Genomic DNA, 13,354 nt, shown 5'->3' with positions numbered 1-13,354 from the left:
GACGGTCAGGATGTCGCGCGATAATATGACACGAGATACCAGGGAGAGGATGCAGGTGGAAGGGGGCGCAGACAGGCCGTACGAGCGCGGCGATGCCAAGCACTGCAGCCAAGCGCGATCGTAACATTATATTAAAAAAATTCTCAATAAAAAGTAATAAAAACATTTTACACCACACCCGACATTTAGAATTGTCACCACTGTATCAATTATCGTTATGGATGCCATTTTAAAAATCTTTATTTATTACCCGATTTTAATGAAATTAACTTATCAGAATACTGATTGATTAGATTGATTCCCATCCTTGGTTCGAAACCGGTAAGAGCAAAAAATAAAAAACAACAGATCCTTCCTTCACGGAAGCCACCCACAGACTGACCTCCCTCCACCAGTACCAAGGTATATATTGTCAACTGGTATGGCGTCATGTCCGCCATATTGTTTTTGTCTGCTGGATGCCACCACCTTATTTTCAGCTACTAAAGTATGCCACCAACATGTTAGTGTAATTTTTACAAGCTAGAGTAGAGTAATCAATTATAATTACTTAGGCGCCCGCCATCTTTAAATTTGGACACCTAGCGATTCGGGAAAAAATCCGAAGTTCATCAAATAAATTGGCAATAAATATACTGATTGATTCGATCAATTCCCATCCTTGGTTCGATCCCTGGACGATGCAAAACATCTTAATTTTATGTAAAAAATATCAATTTCAATAAATAATGATCAAAGTCCTAAAAGAAGCATAGTTTCCAAATCAACCATCATCCTATAAGCCATTACGACCACCATCTTGGATATTGACCTAGAAATTCGGGAAAGATTCCAAAATTCACCAAAAAAATCACACATTACTTTACATATTGAATCGATACTTGGTTCGAATTTTTGGACGAAGCTAAAAATAAATTTAATTTAAATACCAGAAAAGTGTCAGGTTCGAGAAATAAAATACCACAAGTTCATTTACAAACATAATAATTATTACATAATTTCTATTCTACTACAGGATCACTTGCGAAAGCCAGCAATTTTAATAAACATTTAGCCCTGCATAGGCACGAAATCACTAATTCTTAGCTCCAATCAGTTAATACTAGACAGAGACCAACCAGAACCTTTACTGACATAGTCCTCCTCTTCTTGACAGAGTTTCTGGATACCGTGTTTAACAGTTTGCTTCACATCGTCAGAACTGTAAATTACTGCAGCCGATGTCTTGAATGCACACTTCTTCACTTTGCCATCGAACGGATATGGCTTTCCATATATACAGTCTAACCACAAGTTATATTTCAAAGGTCCGTTTGTTGCTACATCATCAGTAAGCTGATTGATTATGTTCTGTCTGATATCGTCAAGAAAATTACAAATGTCTTACGACTCACTAAGCGTATTTAGATAATAGTAGTCTTTCAATGTCCCACGAAATGCAGACTGCGTCAAGTAGAAGCCATTATCATTCACCTGTAGAGCACCGATCACAGTCTTAGGTTTAGTTCCATGTCCAGATGCCATAGCAATCGGTTGCTGTGCATCTGTTTTTTTGCTTGTATGCTTTCGAGTCTCCAATCTAAAGCGAGGAGTAAAAATTTCTGTAGGTAGTTCAGCAGTAAGCGCACGAACTTAACCTTTACAGTTTTTCACATGTCAACGCAAATTATCAATTCGAGTAAACCATTCATTACACTCATCACAGCGAAACTTCATGCGAGAAGGATTCTTTGTACATTTACTCCTCTCATGTCTCCGTACATCATGAGAAAATGCAAACGACATATCACAGCAGCTACAAGGATACCAGGGTTTTGCCTTTAACACCCGATCCAGATACTGAAATTGCTGCAATAGTACCATCTCCAGGCATACTCTTATGAACATCAATGCATCGTTGTTGTATAGAAACCCACAGCCAAACATTTTGCGAGGAGGGTTCTTAGCACATTCTCTCTTCTCGTGTCGACGAGCATTGCTGATGTTTGAGAAAATCTTGTCGCAGTAACAGCACCGATGTTCGTTAGTTGTTGACGAATCAGCACCCATTGAAGTCTCCATCGATGGTGGACCAGCGTTCGCCGAGTTTTCCTGTGCAGCTAGATCTACCGGCATTAATGTCTCTTCTGCTGGTGGTAACATGACTGTTGAAGTCTCCTACAATGTTGACGTCGTCGTTACCAACGAGATCTGCTCCTTCTTCGTCAACGCTGACATCGGGGTTCCCGTAGACGATGGTACAACCTCCATCGAGTTCGACGTTAAAGACGGTAAAGATACCATCGAGTTCACAAGAACAGGTAATTACGTGACTTATGCACCAGAAGAAACAAACTAGGTGATCCTACACCATCGACGTCAGTAACAAACTGAGCGACCTGATGTCTAGAACTCGCTTATATACATGAACCGGATGGAATAATACGCTAGTCAAATCAAGAACCATTTACTATAATACTAGAGTCAAAACAACATTAAAAATAGAGCCCAGTCAACAAAAAAGGCAGCATATTTTGGAAGCACCATCAACAAAAAGGCAGCACATTTTGGAAGCACCATCAACAAAAAGGCAGCACATTTTGGAAGCACCATCAACAAAAAGGCAGCACATTTTGGAAGCACCATCAACAAAAAGGCAGCACATTTTGGAAGCACAATCAAAAAAGGCAGCACATTTTGGAAGCACAATCAAAACGGCAGCACATTTTGGAAGCACAATCGAAAAGGCAGCTCATTTTGGAAGCACAATCATAAAGGCAGCACATTTTGGAAGCACAATCAACAAAAAGGAAGCACACCTAACGAAAAGGACGCACCTTTTTAACTCAGTAGGTTGCGTTCGTTAAGTTTACGTTCCATCAGTCATTTGCTCCAACTGTCTTAGGCTCCAACAATCAATGACGTCAAAAGTATTTGACTTTAAATAGTCTTATGGCTCGCGCTATTTGTCTACAAGATTAGGAGGCTACGAAGCTACGAGACTACAGGACTACATGTCTACATGAGTACTTGACTACGAAGCTATAAGTAAACAGGACTCCAACTGCCCTTTGCTTCAACAGCTCCAATGATATTTGACTAGAATGCTACGAGTCTACGAGGCTATGAGGCTACAAGGCTACGAGTCCACAAGGATCTAGCTGGTTATGAGTTATACATGGCTGCGGGACTGCATGGCTAAAAGACTGTGTGGCTACGAAACTATGAAGCTACAAGGATACAAGTCTACTCGGCTCCAAATGACTGTGAGGCTACATGGTTACAAGATAACTTGACTACAAAACTTCAATTCTACAAGTCTACAAGACTCCTCCAACTGCCTAAGAGTCTACAAAGCACCAACTGCTCCAGCAGCATTATGTTATAAGATTACAAGACTACTTGTTTACGTAGCTACAAGTCTACAAGGCTACTTGCTAGATAGCTACATGTCTATGAGGCTCCAAGACATCATGAATACGCGATTACGAGCCATGAGGTTACGAGACTACGTGACTACGAGTCTTCAAGTTTATGAGACTGCGAGGCTACAGAGCTACGAAGCTTCTAGAACACAAGTTTACAAGACTGCGAGGATACAGGACTATAAGTCTACATTAGTACTTGACTAAGAAGCTACAAGTCTACAAGGCTTCAATTACTGCATCTGTCTTCGGCTGAATTTTCTCTTTGGCTCCAACTGCTCCAGCAGCATTATGTTATAACATTACAAGGCTACTTGATTACGTAGCTACAAGTCTACAAGGCTCCAATTGCCGCATATGTCTTCGACGGAATTTTCTCTTTTGCTCCAACTGCTCCAACAGCATTATGTTATAAGATTACAAAGCTACTTGGTTACGTAGCTGCAAGTCTACGAGGCTCCAAGTCATCAAGACTACGTGACTACGAGCCATGTGGTTACAAGACTATGTGATTACGTGTCTACATGGTTACGTGATCGCAAGGCTACAAGACTACGAAGCTTCCAGAACACAAGGTTACGTGATTTCAAGGCTACTTGGTTACGTAGCTATAAGTCTACGAGGCTCCAAGGCATCATGACTACGAAGTTTCCAGAACACAAGGTTACGAGACTGCAAGACTACAGAACTACGAAGCTTCCAGGATACGAGGCTATGTGGCTACGAGACTACATGACTCTAACTGACTACAATAGCACCATTTAGTGGTGAGAGTTTATTTATCTCATGCAAAATAACCTGTTTAAAGTAGTGTCGATTATTGTCAACAGATAACACAACATGTTTCTTACAGATAAATATTATTTAGTTCTTTTATGTGGGATGCGGGATGCTCACTATCGATCGCAAAAAAGAAGGATGGCTTCGCTAGACACCAAGGAGAAGGAATTTAGTCTTGCAAGTTAGTGCTTCACAGATGTCTCATGGTATATTATTTGACTGAGTATAGTTGTTTATTTTTTGAATTCCACCTGGTAAAAAAAATTGCAAGTGCTGATTTAGTAGTAGAAATTCACGAATTAAATGTAACTCCAAATAAAATTTCATGACTCAATAGGTAAAAAATCCTTCATGCAGAGAGGTGTTTCTCAGAATAGACAGAAGCACTTGAAAAAACCACAGGAATAATCAGGAGCATACGGAGAAAACCGTCATCATATTGACAAGAATAATCAGGAGCACACAGAGAAAACCAACACACTTTTTTTGATATCATAAAATAACAAAAAAAATATTTAATCAATAAAAAAAAAATTCAAAAAAAAAAATACCTTAACAGATTCTGCTAGCTTGTGAACTTCTCATTGTTGAGGCAAGATAGAGTTCTAGTACAAGCCAGAATTTTATTTATTTTTTTGTATTATCTAGTATCGCTCGATTCACCGGTGTCACCATCAGTGTCCCTCTCTTTCATACCCCTTAAGTTCTGCCCTGGAAACATCTTGTAGCCCTCCGAAGTTTCCCTCCGAAGTTTTGCATCATCAGAGTCCCCAACTTTACACTCGAAATTGCGAGAAAACAATGGCATCTTCGTTACGCCATTTCAAGCAGATTGTTTTTAATATGCAGTTGCAGCTGCATCACTACGATGGTAAATATTTTTAAAACAGATTATGTATAGCCGACCAACTTAGTGGGTGCAGAATAATCCAAAAACTCCATCAACAGCCTTAAGAGATTTCTCTTTCATATCACTGGCGAGCTGACGATAAGAGTTACGATTCACACGGGAAAAATAACCAATCAAGAGAAAACAATGTCTAATACTTAATAAAAGGCTGTACTTTACCAGAGGAGTCGGCTTCTCTGCCGGAACGACCGTGTTGTAATCCGGTGGTTGCTGGTTCTGACGGTGCAGGAACTGATACAATGCAACCAACTGCTGCAGCTTCTGCACTACGAAGAGCAGCGACCGGCTGTTGTAGTCCAGGGACTCCATGTCTGCAACAAGAACATTACTCATTCCCCGGCCGGAATACCAGAGAAGAACTTCTTCAAACTGTGACATGTCTTTCTGGCACCTTTGGGACAACAGCTATGCCAGATGTGCAGTTTTTCCAGATTATCACACGTCAATATAATTTTAACGGGATGTAACAACCCAGATTACAGCCTACCTCATACAATCCAGTAATAATAATTTGTTATAAATTTTTTTGTTAAATTCCACGTTAGATGTAAAAAATTTTCCTTTAGAAGTTATTGTGAACGTAATGCCCCGGGTTTTTTGTTTTTATTTTTAAAATTCGTAAGTTTATTTATTTATTTTTTGCCGTCTCCTTTGTGTGGGAAGGCGTGCTGATGTAATTCTCCTTCGTTTTTCCACGACCGAGGTTTTGTTTCACACGCTAGGCGTGTGAGTCACGGTCAAGGGAGTGTGAGAAAGAGACAAAATCGCTACGTTGTGGGAACAGAAGTAAGAATTTCATGGAAGCTGATTGGCTGAAAATTACGTCAGCGAGCCCAGGACACTGCCTGCACATAGGGAAGGAAGGCTGTAAAATTCAGTCATTGTCCGAGCACCGGGCCGAACGGTCATTGTTCGAGCATCGTGACGAGAGGTCGTGGTCGGGCGATGGCTCGCATAATACAGTACCTATAGTAATGTTCTATTAAAGTACAACTTTGCGGCTATGGTCCGGGCAACGCCTAACAACATTTTTTTTTTCTTCTGACATTTTAATTAATTAGAAATTTTGTGACAGTAGTCGTAGGCAAAGCCCACCGCGAGGCGACAAAGGGTTTTGTCCAGCCGTCGCTGCCCGGAACTTATCCAGGCAATATAATGTAATTCGTATTAAGAATCTACGTGTTTTTCTCCTTTCTTGAGGTACAGTTCCATTTTTTTTTTGTGTGTTCTGTTGTACGGAATATAGTGTTATTTTTACATAAATTACATTGAGTAAGAATTTCTTCATGACCTGCTACTAACCTGTATGTTCTACTCATCACCTAATTTTGAGCTAGCCGGGGGTGGTGAGTGGTGACAGGGAATACAGAAGAAAAATTAATACTAGAGTCCCGTTATAGCGAGGTGTCACGGTTCCGGGTTTGATCCTCGCTATAACCGAATTGGACAGATTTTGGTCCCCAAAAAATAAAAATTAACCGAAAATAGCATAAAAATTGTGTTTGAACCTGTATAATTGGAAAATAACAGGTTTTATTAACGAAATCTTAATTCTCTTCAAAACGATACCCCACAAGTACGGATGCGATCACCGATTGCGTAAAATAACCAGAATACCCTACCACGCCACGTAAGTATAGCATCTCGGCCCGCGGCCGACGCAGCATTGTCCTGCTATCTATTGTCGACGCGGGTTGTCTGCTGGCGCCCATGTTGGTTCGGGATGTTGCTAACAGGTGGCGCTAGTGTAGCGCGACGATTTAATTCCTTACATAAAAAGCAGGAGTGCGGCAACGCACGTACGCCTCAAACGAAATAGTCGCTGGAAAACTATACTTTTTTTCATTTAAAGAAACCTGTAAACTTTTTTAGAAAATAAATTTGGGATTAAACTCAAACCATCAGATACCCCAACAACTGACCAAAACAAAACAAGAAAACTGTCCTAGCGATTCGGAAATAAAGACGGTAGTGCCTACTATTTGTCAGATAGTAAAATAAATAACGTGACGTGTTTGTAAACGTGTCACGACAAATAATTCCAAACAAGTTTATAAATATTTGTGTATTATTAACGCGATCAATAAGCAACAAGTATACAGACGGCTCTATTTTTTTTGCCCTAACATAGTTATAAACAATGTTATTATTCGTTAATGAAAATGTCCCAACAAATTAATTAAGAGCATTTATATTTTAAAAAAAGTGTGCATTGTTATGTTTAATGGTGGGAAAAAATAGATTTTGTCTATTTTCTAAATAATAAGAAATGCGTACAAGTATATGTATATTCTAAGGCTTGGTTTATTCGACTCGAGCATACCTTGGCCTTGAAGCCAAGCGGAAGTTTGATAAAAGAAAGAAAGGACGGGATTCTATTTTTAAAGCCACACACTTAGGTGGCGACTGCGAGGCTGAAGAATGTGACAGGTGTCAACAGCAAGATGTCTAGTGGCGAGCGAGAGGGGTGGAGATAAAGCAGACAAATAACCAAGGCGCGCTTCACGCGGTCACGCCGTAAATTCCTCAAAAAGACCTCGTTATAGCCGTGTTCTCACTATTACCGTGCTCACTATAACGGGATTCTCCTGTATACAGTACAATGGTATTAAAAACAAGGTGTAAAAAGATTCTCTATAGAAAGAAAAAAAACAGACGAGCGTGTAACATTGCAGACGCGTGCCCTTTCCAACTTTTTTTTTAATTTCTTCTAGGTACAATGTTTTTTTCTACATTTACAGTACAGCAGCTGATTTAATGTCAAAGTTGTAGAGCCCAAGTTTAAAAGTGTTTATTTAATTTGAAAAGTTTTGATTTTATTCTTGGAGATTTTCTAGCAATTTATTTCTAAAAAAACCATATAAGAAACTTTTTGCATGTACTGAATTTTGTGGCCGGATTTAGATTGTACTTAAATGTGGTTTGTTTTTAATTATGTAACATGAATGTTCTATTAACATGGTGAGTTACACGTTAGAATTAGTTGCCATTGTTTCTGGCGCAGTTGAACAGTTCTCCTGTCTCAGAAGGAGAAAAAAAAAATAAGGGAGCGCAACAACAGACTCCTGCCTGACGGACGTAGTTGTTTTCTCATTATCATTAATGGAGCAAAATCCAGCACGAATGCATGCACCTGCACAGCTAGGACATCAGGTCAAGTCGCAAGTACGCAGCATTTTCAACAGCAGTCAGGATGGACCATTCTCTGGCGTGCTGTGTTGCTCCAGAACTTCAGGGAACAAATAATTGTTAAATACATTATCTTCAACATAACACCATTGCAGTTTTGCACTGTTCATCTTGGAAAAAAATTCAAGAAAACAAATTAAGAATTACAAACCTAAACAAGTTCATCACTGGGTTTATCTGTTCGACATTGGCTGATTTAGGCTTGATCTCATTTGAAATTCTTAATTTGCATTCTTGAAATTTTTCTATGACAAACAGTGCAACACTGCAATGTCGTATGTCAAAGAAATTGTATTAAATCAAAATTCCCCACTGCATGAATCATTTAAAGAATGTAACAAATGTTGTATTTGCTAAGCTTACGGAGCTGGCCTTGAGCTGAAGGGCCTGATGTATTTCCTTGTAAGGTTGTGTTTGTTGTGATTGTCCCACGGGGCTTCCGCACAAGGTTCCACCTTGGACACGGAAGGTAGAGGCGTTATCCAACCAGTCTGTCATCAGACGCTGTCCTGACTGGTCGCATCTGGCAGCGGCTCACAAAAAAACAATGATCGATGATGAAATAATTTAACGCTCATTGATCCGGGTCGGCCGTGAATAAAACCTATTTCAGTAATAAATGTACATATTTTAGAAATTTATTGACTGCAAGTGTCTGCATTTACCCATGGCGACCGTGAATTTTCATGCAGCAATCACCCCAGTGGCTTAGTGCCCTGATTTGTACCAGCTACTAATGTAGGTAATTGGGGGATTTTAAAGGATGTTTAATTAGTCATCATCATCAGAAAAACGGTCAGACAGTAACCTCTCATAAAATGAACTAAGTGTAATCACGTGTGCTGCAATTGTTTTAAACACCGTATGAGAGAATGTATTCGTTCAAGTGTTTGCAACATCATTAAATTTTGAGTTCATGGGAACAAATTTTTTTCTTTTTTTTAAAAACTCCAAAAAAACCAATACTAAAAAAATTATTTCAGAACTTCAGTATAACATTTTATTGCATACTAACAGTATCAAATAAAGTAGAATCCCTTTTTTACTTTATTGAAGGGGGTGTCAGAATATGTTGTAAAATGCAGGAAAGTGTAAAATAAGGTAAATGTATGAAAAATCTTTTTTTTTGCTCAGAGAACTGTGATATTATATGGCCTAAACATCTTGTGCTCTGATATGCACATAATTATTCATTATGAGTGTCTGAAAGATATCTAAAAAGAATAATTATACACTTAAGTCCCATATTTACAATCTATGTACATACTTTCATACTTAAATTAGCAATTATAAATAACATGACATTTACAGGTTAAGAATACTACCAAAAATATCACAAAACATAAGGAAAATGTACTAAAGCAAAAGTTATATTTTTCAAAGAAAAAAAATTACAGCAAGGTTTCTCAAAAAAATTTAAAAAAGCATATTGAGTCTATTAACACATACCGTATTTACTCGCGTAAAGGCCCCGCCCGCGTATAAGCCCCCCTCCTTGTTTTGTAAACATTTTTGAGAAAAAATTTAAAAACCTGTTTTTCTGGGTTTATCTGAGGGCAGGGCAGCTTGGCATGCAGCAAACAACAAGCCATGTATTGTGAGCGGCGGGAGGTGATTTTGTAAGCGGCAGTGATACAGAGACTGGTATTATAGTTTGTCCGTTCTCAGTAGGACCGTCGTGAGGCATGCCAGACGTAAGCAGTTAGTCCTATCTCAAACGACATAAAGATAAAGAAAGCTGGTCTTGTGCGCTGCCGCTGTGTTGATGTGGAGTGTTGTCGGAGAAGAAGAGGGGAAGTGAAGGAGGAAGGGAAGTGGGTCAAGGATTCTAACACTCCTTTGTCTGGTTGGCTGGCTAGCTGGCAGGAGGGAGGTTAAGCCACGCCTCTGCCTCTCTCCCCTCATGACCAGCGCTGCCTCTGCCTCTCCCCCCCCCCCAGGTGGAGTCGTTGCCTCTCTCTCCATCCTGCCGCATCGCTGCCTCCCCCACCTTCCTCATTCGAACAAAGACGCACGACTTGAAAAGAAAAATCTATTTTTTCCTCCAAATTCGCGTATAGGCCCCCGCCCCTTTTTTGGAGTCGAAAATTTGGGAAAAAAGGGGGGCCTTTACGCGAGTAAATACGGTATATACATATTAGGTCAAGTCACTACTACATACAATGCTAAACTACCAGTTATCAATTACTACAATACAGGTTGTGAAAAAGAGGTATAATTAATTTCAGTAATATTAAATAAGTTTAGGTACAAAAAATAATTACGATTTACTGCGTGAAAAAATATGAAATTTGGGTTAGCTTTAATTAATTGCTGTTATTTTTTTGTCTATATGATTCAACTTGTCAAACAAACTGTCTGGACAGTTGAACCCAGAAAAATAATTCCTCTAAACAAAAACCGCTTATAGAGCTTCATGCTTGTGAGGCAAAGGGATTTCTTCATCTTCATCTTCATCTTCTGTAGTTTGCACATGACTGTCAATGTTGACAGTCGCTGAACAAACTGTCTGACTGAATTTTCTTCCAGTCTTCTTCCTCTACGCTGTCACCTGGTTCACTGTCCTCATTTGTACACACTGTTGTTGAACTTGGAAAAACTGCCTTTATGAAACAATTTTAAACTGTTCTTGATGTAACTTGTTTCCATGCATAGGCAATTTCATGCACTGCATCCAGAACGTTGATTTTTTTTTCTTGTGGATTTTTTCCAGCATCTAAGAGATTCAACATTTTTTGGACAATTATTTTCCTGTACTTCAACTTAGAGGCATGTACGATGCCTAAGTCCAAAGGCTGAAGCTCACTGGTGCAGTTGGCAGGGGAAAAAACAAGCTTTACATTCCTTAAATTCAAATCCTGAGGGTGAGCTGGGCAACTGGTCAAGAAACAGCAAAATTTTTCTCCCCTTAACACCCATTGCTGCATCCAGAGCACGCAGATGCTGTTCAAAGATTTTTGACATCATCCAGGCCTTATGATTTTCCAAATATTATGTTGGCAAAGTTTTTATTATGTTTTTAAAACACCTTGGATTCTGTGCCTTCCCTATCACCAATGGTTGAAGTTTCTCACTGCCATCTCAATTGCTCATTAGCAAAACTGTGAGCCGATGTTTACTAAGTTTACCACCATGAAATTGCTCCCCTTTTAAACACAGTTTTTTGTCTGGGAGAAGAGAATAAAACAGGCCTGTTTCATTCGTACTAAAAATGTCCTTTGGTTTGTATACTTGTATGTATTTGTGCAACTGCTCTTGTTTCTACACTTCTACGGTCGTAGAGTCTATACTTCTACTTTCTCCACATTATTTCGTTGTTTAAAATGGTCAATCCAACCATTGGATGCACGAAACTCATTAATTCCTTGCCGCATAGCTATAAATTGCACCTTTTCTCCCAACAAAACACAGTTTATGGGTACATTCAAAACTACTTCAAGTTCCTCATATTTTCACGTAGAAAAATTTGACTTCTTAGAAAAACCATCACACTGAAATGCATTTTCTCCAATCATTTCCCTATTTTTCACAACGGTGTTCAGAGTTGAAATCGGCATGCCTAACCTCTCAGCGAGTGAAAAACTAGTACCTCTGTGCTTGTTCACGCACTTTAAAAAATTTAGTTTTTCATCAATCAAAAATGTCTATCCGTTTTTTACTCGCTGCCATCTTGTTAAAATACGTACACACAGTCAAGTACTCAAAAAAAAAAAAAAAACCAACGTTTTCCCTTATTAACAATATTATTAGAGGTACTCGAATTTCGTTAATAACGAAATCGCAAAATTTTACTAACGATTTTGGAACTTCATTCTAAGCACTTACAAATGTGTTTCCAAACGCCTATTTTGATTTTACAGCATTTCGTTTTCACGAAATAACATTCGATGCCGCGAAATTCATTACTATTCGAAATATTCTTGTTGTTTCACGAAATATCCGCGAAATGTCAGAATTTTAACGCGATATGAATATTAAGTTTCACAATAATACTTTTGCCGAAAAACGTATTCGTTTAGCAAACAAAAACATTGTAAGCCATCTTTATTATGAGATGCGCCATAGATAAGGTGAAGCAAAATAAATACCAAACACTCGGCCTGAAAGCGGCAACTATTTATCAGCGATCCTAGCGGGATGTGGATGAAGTTAGCCGTTTGGCCATATTCGTTTCCGTTGCAGAGATACTTATCTCTGTTCCGTTGTTGTATTGTTTGTAAATAATAACAGAGAGGTTATGGGATTTTAACGTCGCAATACGCCGGTCATGTGAAATGACCAAATGAGGTTTGAAAAGATCCTACGTTCCATGTAAATAGGTAAATGTGAACGAAAATAGGTAGTTGCGGTTTGTTTTGTTTGAAGTTTACTTGATACTTCACAATGCCTAAGGTCGTATCAGTGTTTGAACGAGCAAAGAATACGTGCATGAAGGATTCATTGTTTTTAATAAAGAAAAGTGGATAATGGTGTGTAAATTTTGCAATACGGTGGTAGATTGGAAAAGGAAAGATACTTGTGAAAAACACTGCAAACAGCGAGCATCTCATTTAGAGAAAAAAAAAAGTCAAACATCACCATCAGGTTGTGGAGTTAAAAGGCAAGTGACACTCGAGGATAATATTGTTCTCCATAAACGTGCAAAGGAAATTAAAGTCAAATTTGCAAGCTAAACAGTGCATGCATTTGTTTCTGCAAATATTCCCCTAGAGAAGCTAGATCACCCAGCTAGGAGGGAATGGTTAAATGAATACATGAAAGGTTAGTCAAAGAAATGTGTTAAGGTTCTAATGTCCTAATAAACACAATTTGATGGGAAAGAGGCCGGAAAATGTGTAGTACAATAAAATTATAGTAAATTAAAAAAAAAACCTTTGAGCCTGAAATTTTACATGTACTATAATCATTGTAATTAACTAATTTTTTAGGGAACCCTTTCTTACATGTTTACCAAACTATTTGGCCAAAGTGGCCAATTCTACTAAAAGGAAAAAATTAATTCTATAAAGTTTTGTGCAGGAACATAGCATAGGCCCATTATATACTCAAAATGTTTAAATACATAAACACA

General features: G+C 38.6%; 1 protein-coding gene across 2 annotated transcripts in view; it reads right to left on the bottom strand.

The window, feature by feature from the left end:
• LOC134538445 (rab3 GTPase-activating protein non-catalytic subunit) overlaps positions 1-13,354 on the bottom strand; it is a 154,922-nt gene that overhangs the window by 69,288 nt on the left and 72,280 nt on the right. For both annotated transcript variants that reach the window (XM_063379772.1, XM_063379773.1), the window contains exon 12: positions 5,254-5,405. In XM_063379772.1, the coding sequence (XP_063235842.1) occupies positions 5,254-5,405 (152 nt within the window). The remainder of the gene's footprint in view (positions 1-5,253; positions 5,406-13,354) is intronic.

The sequence above is a fragment of the Bacillus rossius genome, chromosome 13 (genome assembly GCF_032445375.1).
Source record: "Bacillus rossius redtenbacheri isolate Brsri chromosome 13, Brsri_v3, whole genome shotgun sequence".
NCBI lineage: Eukaryota > Metazoa > Arthropoda > Insecta > Phasmatodea > Bacillidae > Bacillus > Bacillus rossius.
This window is presented reverse-complemented; position numbering and strand designations above follow the sequence as displayed.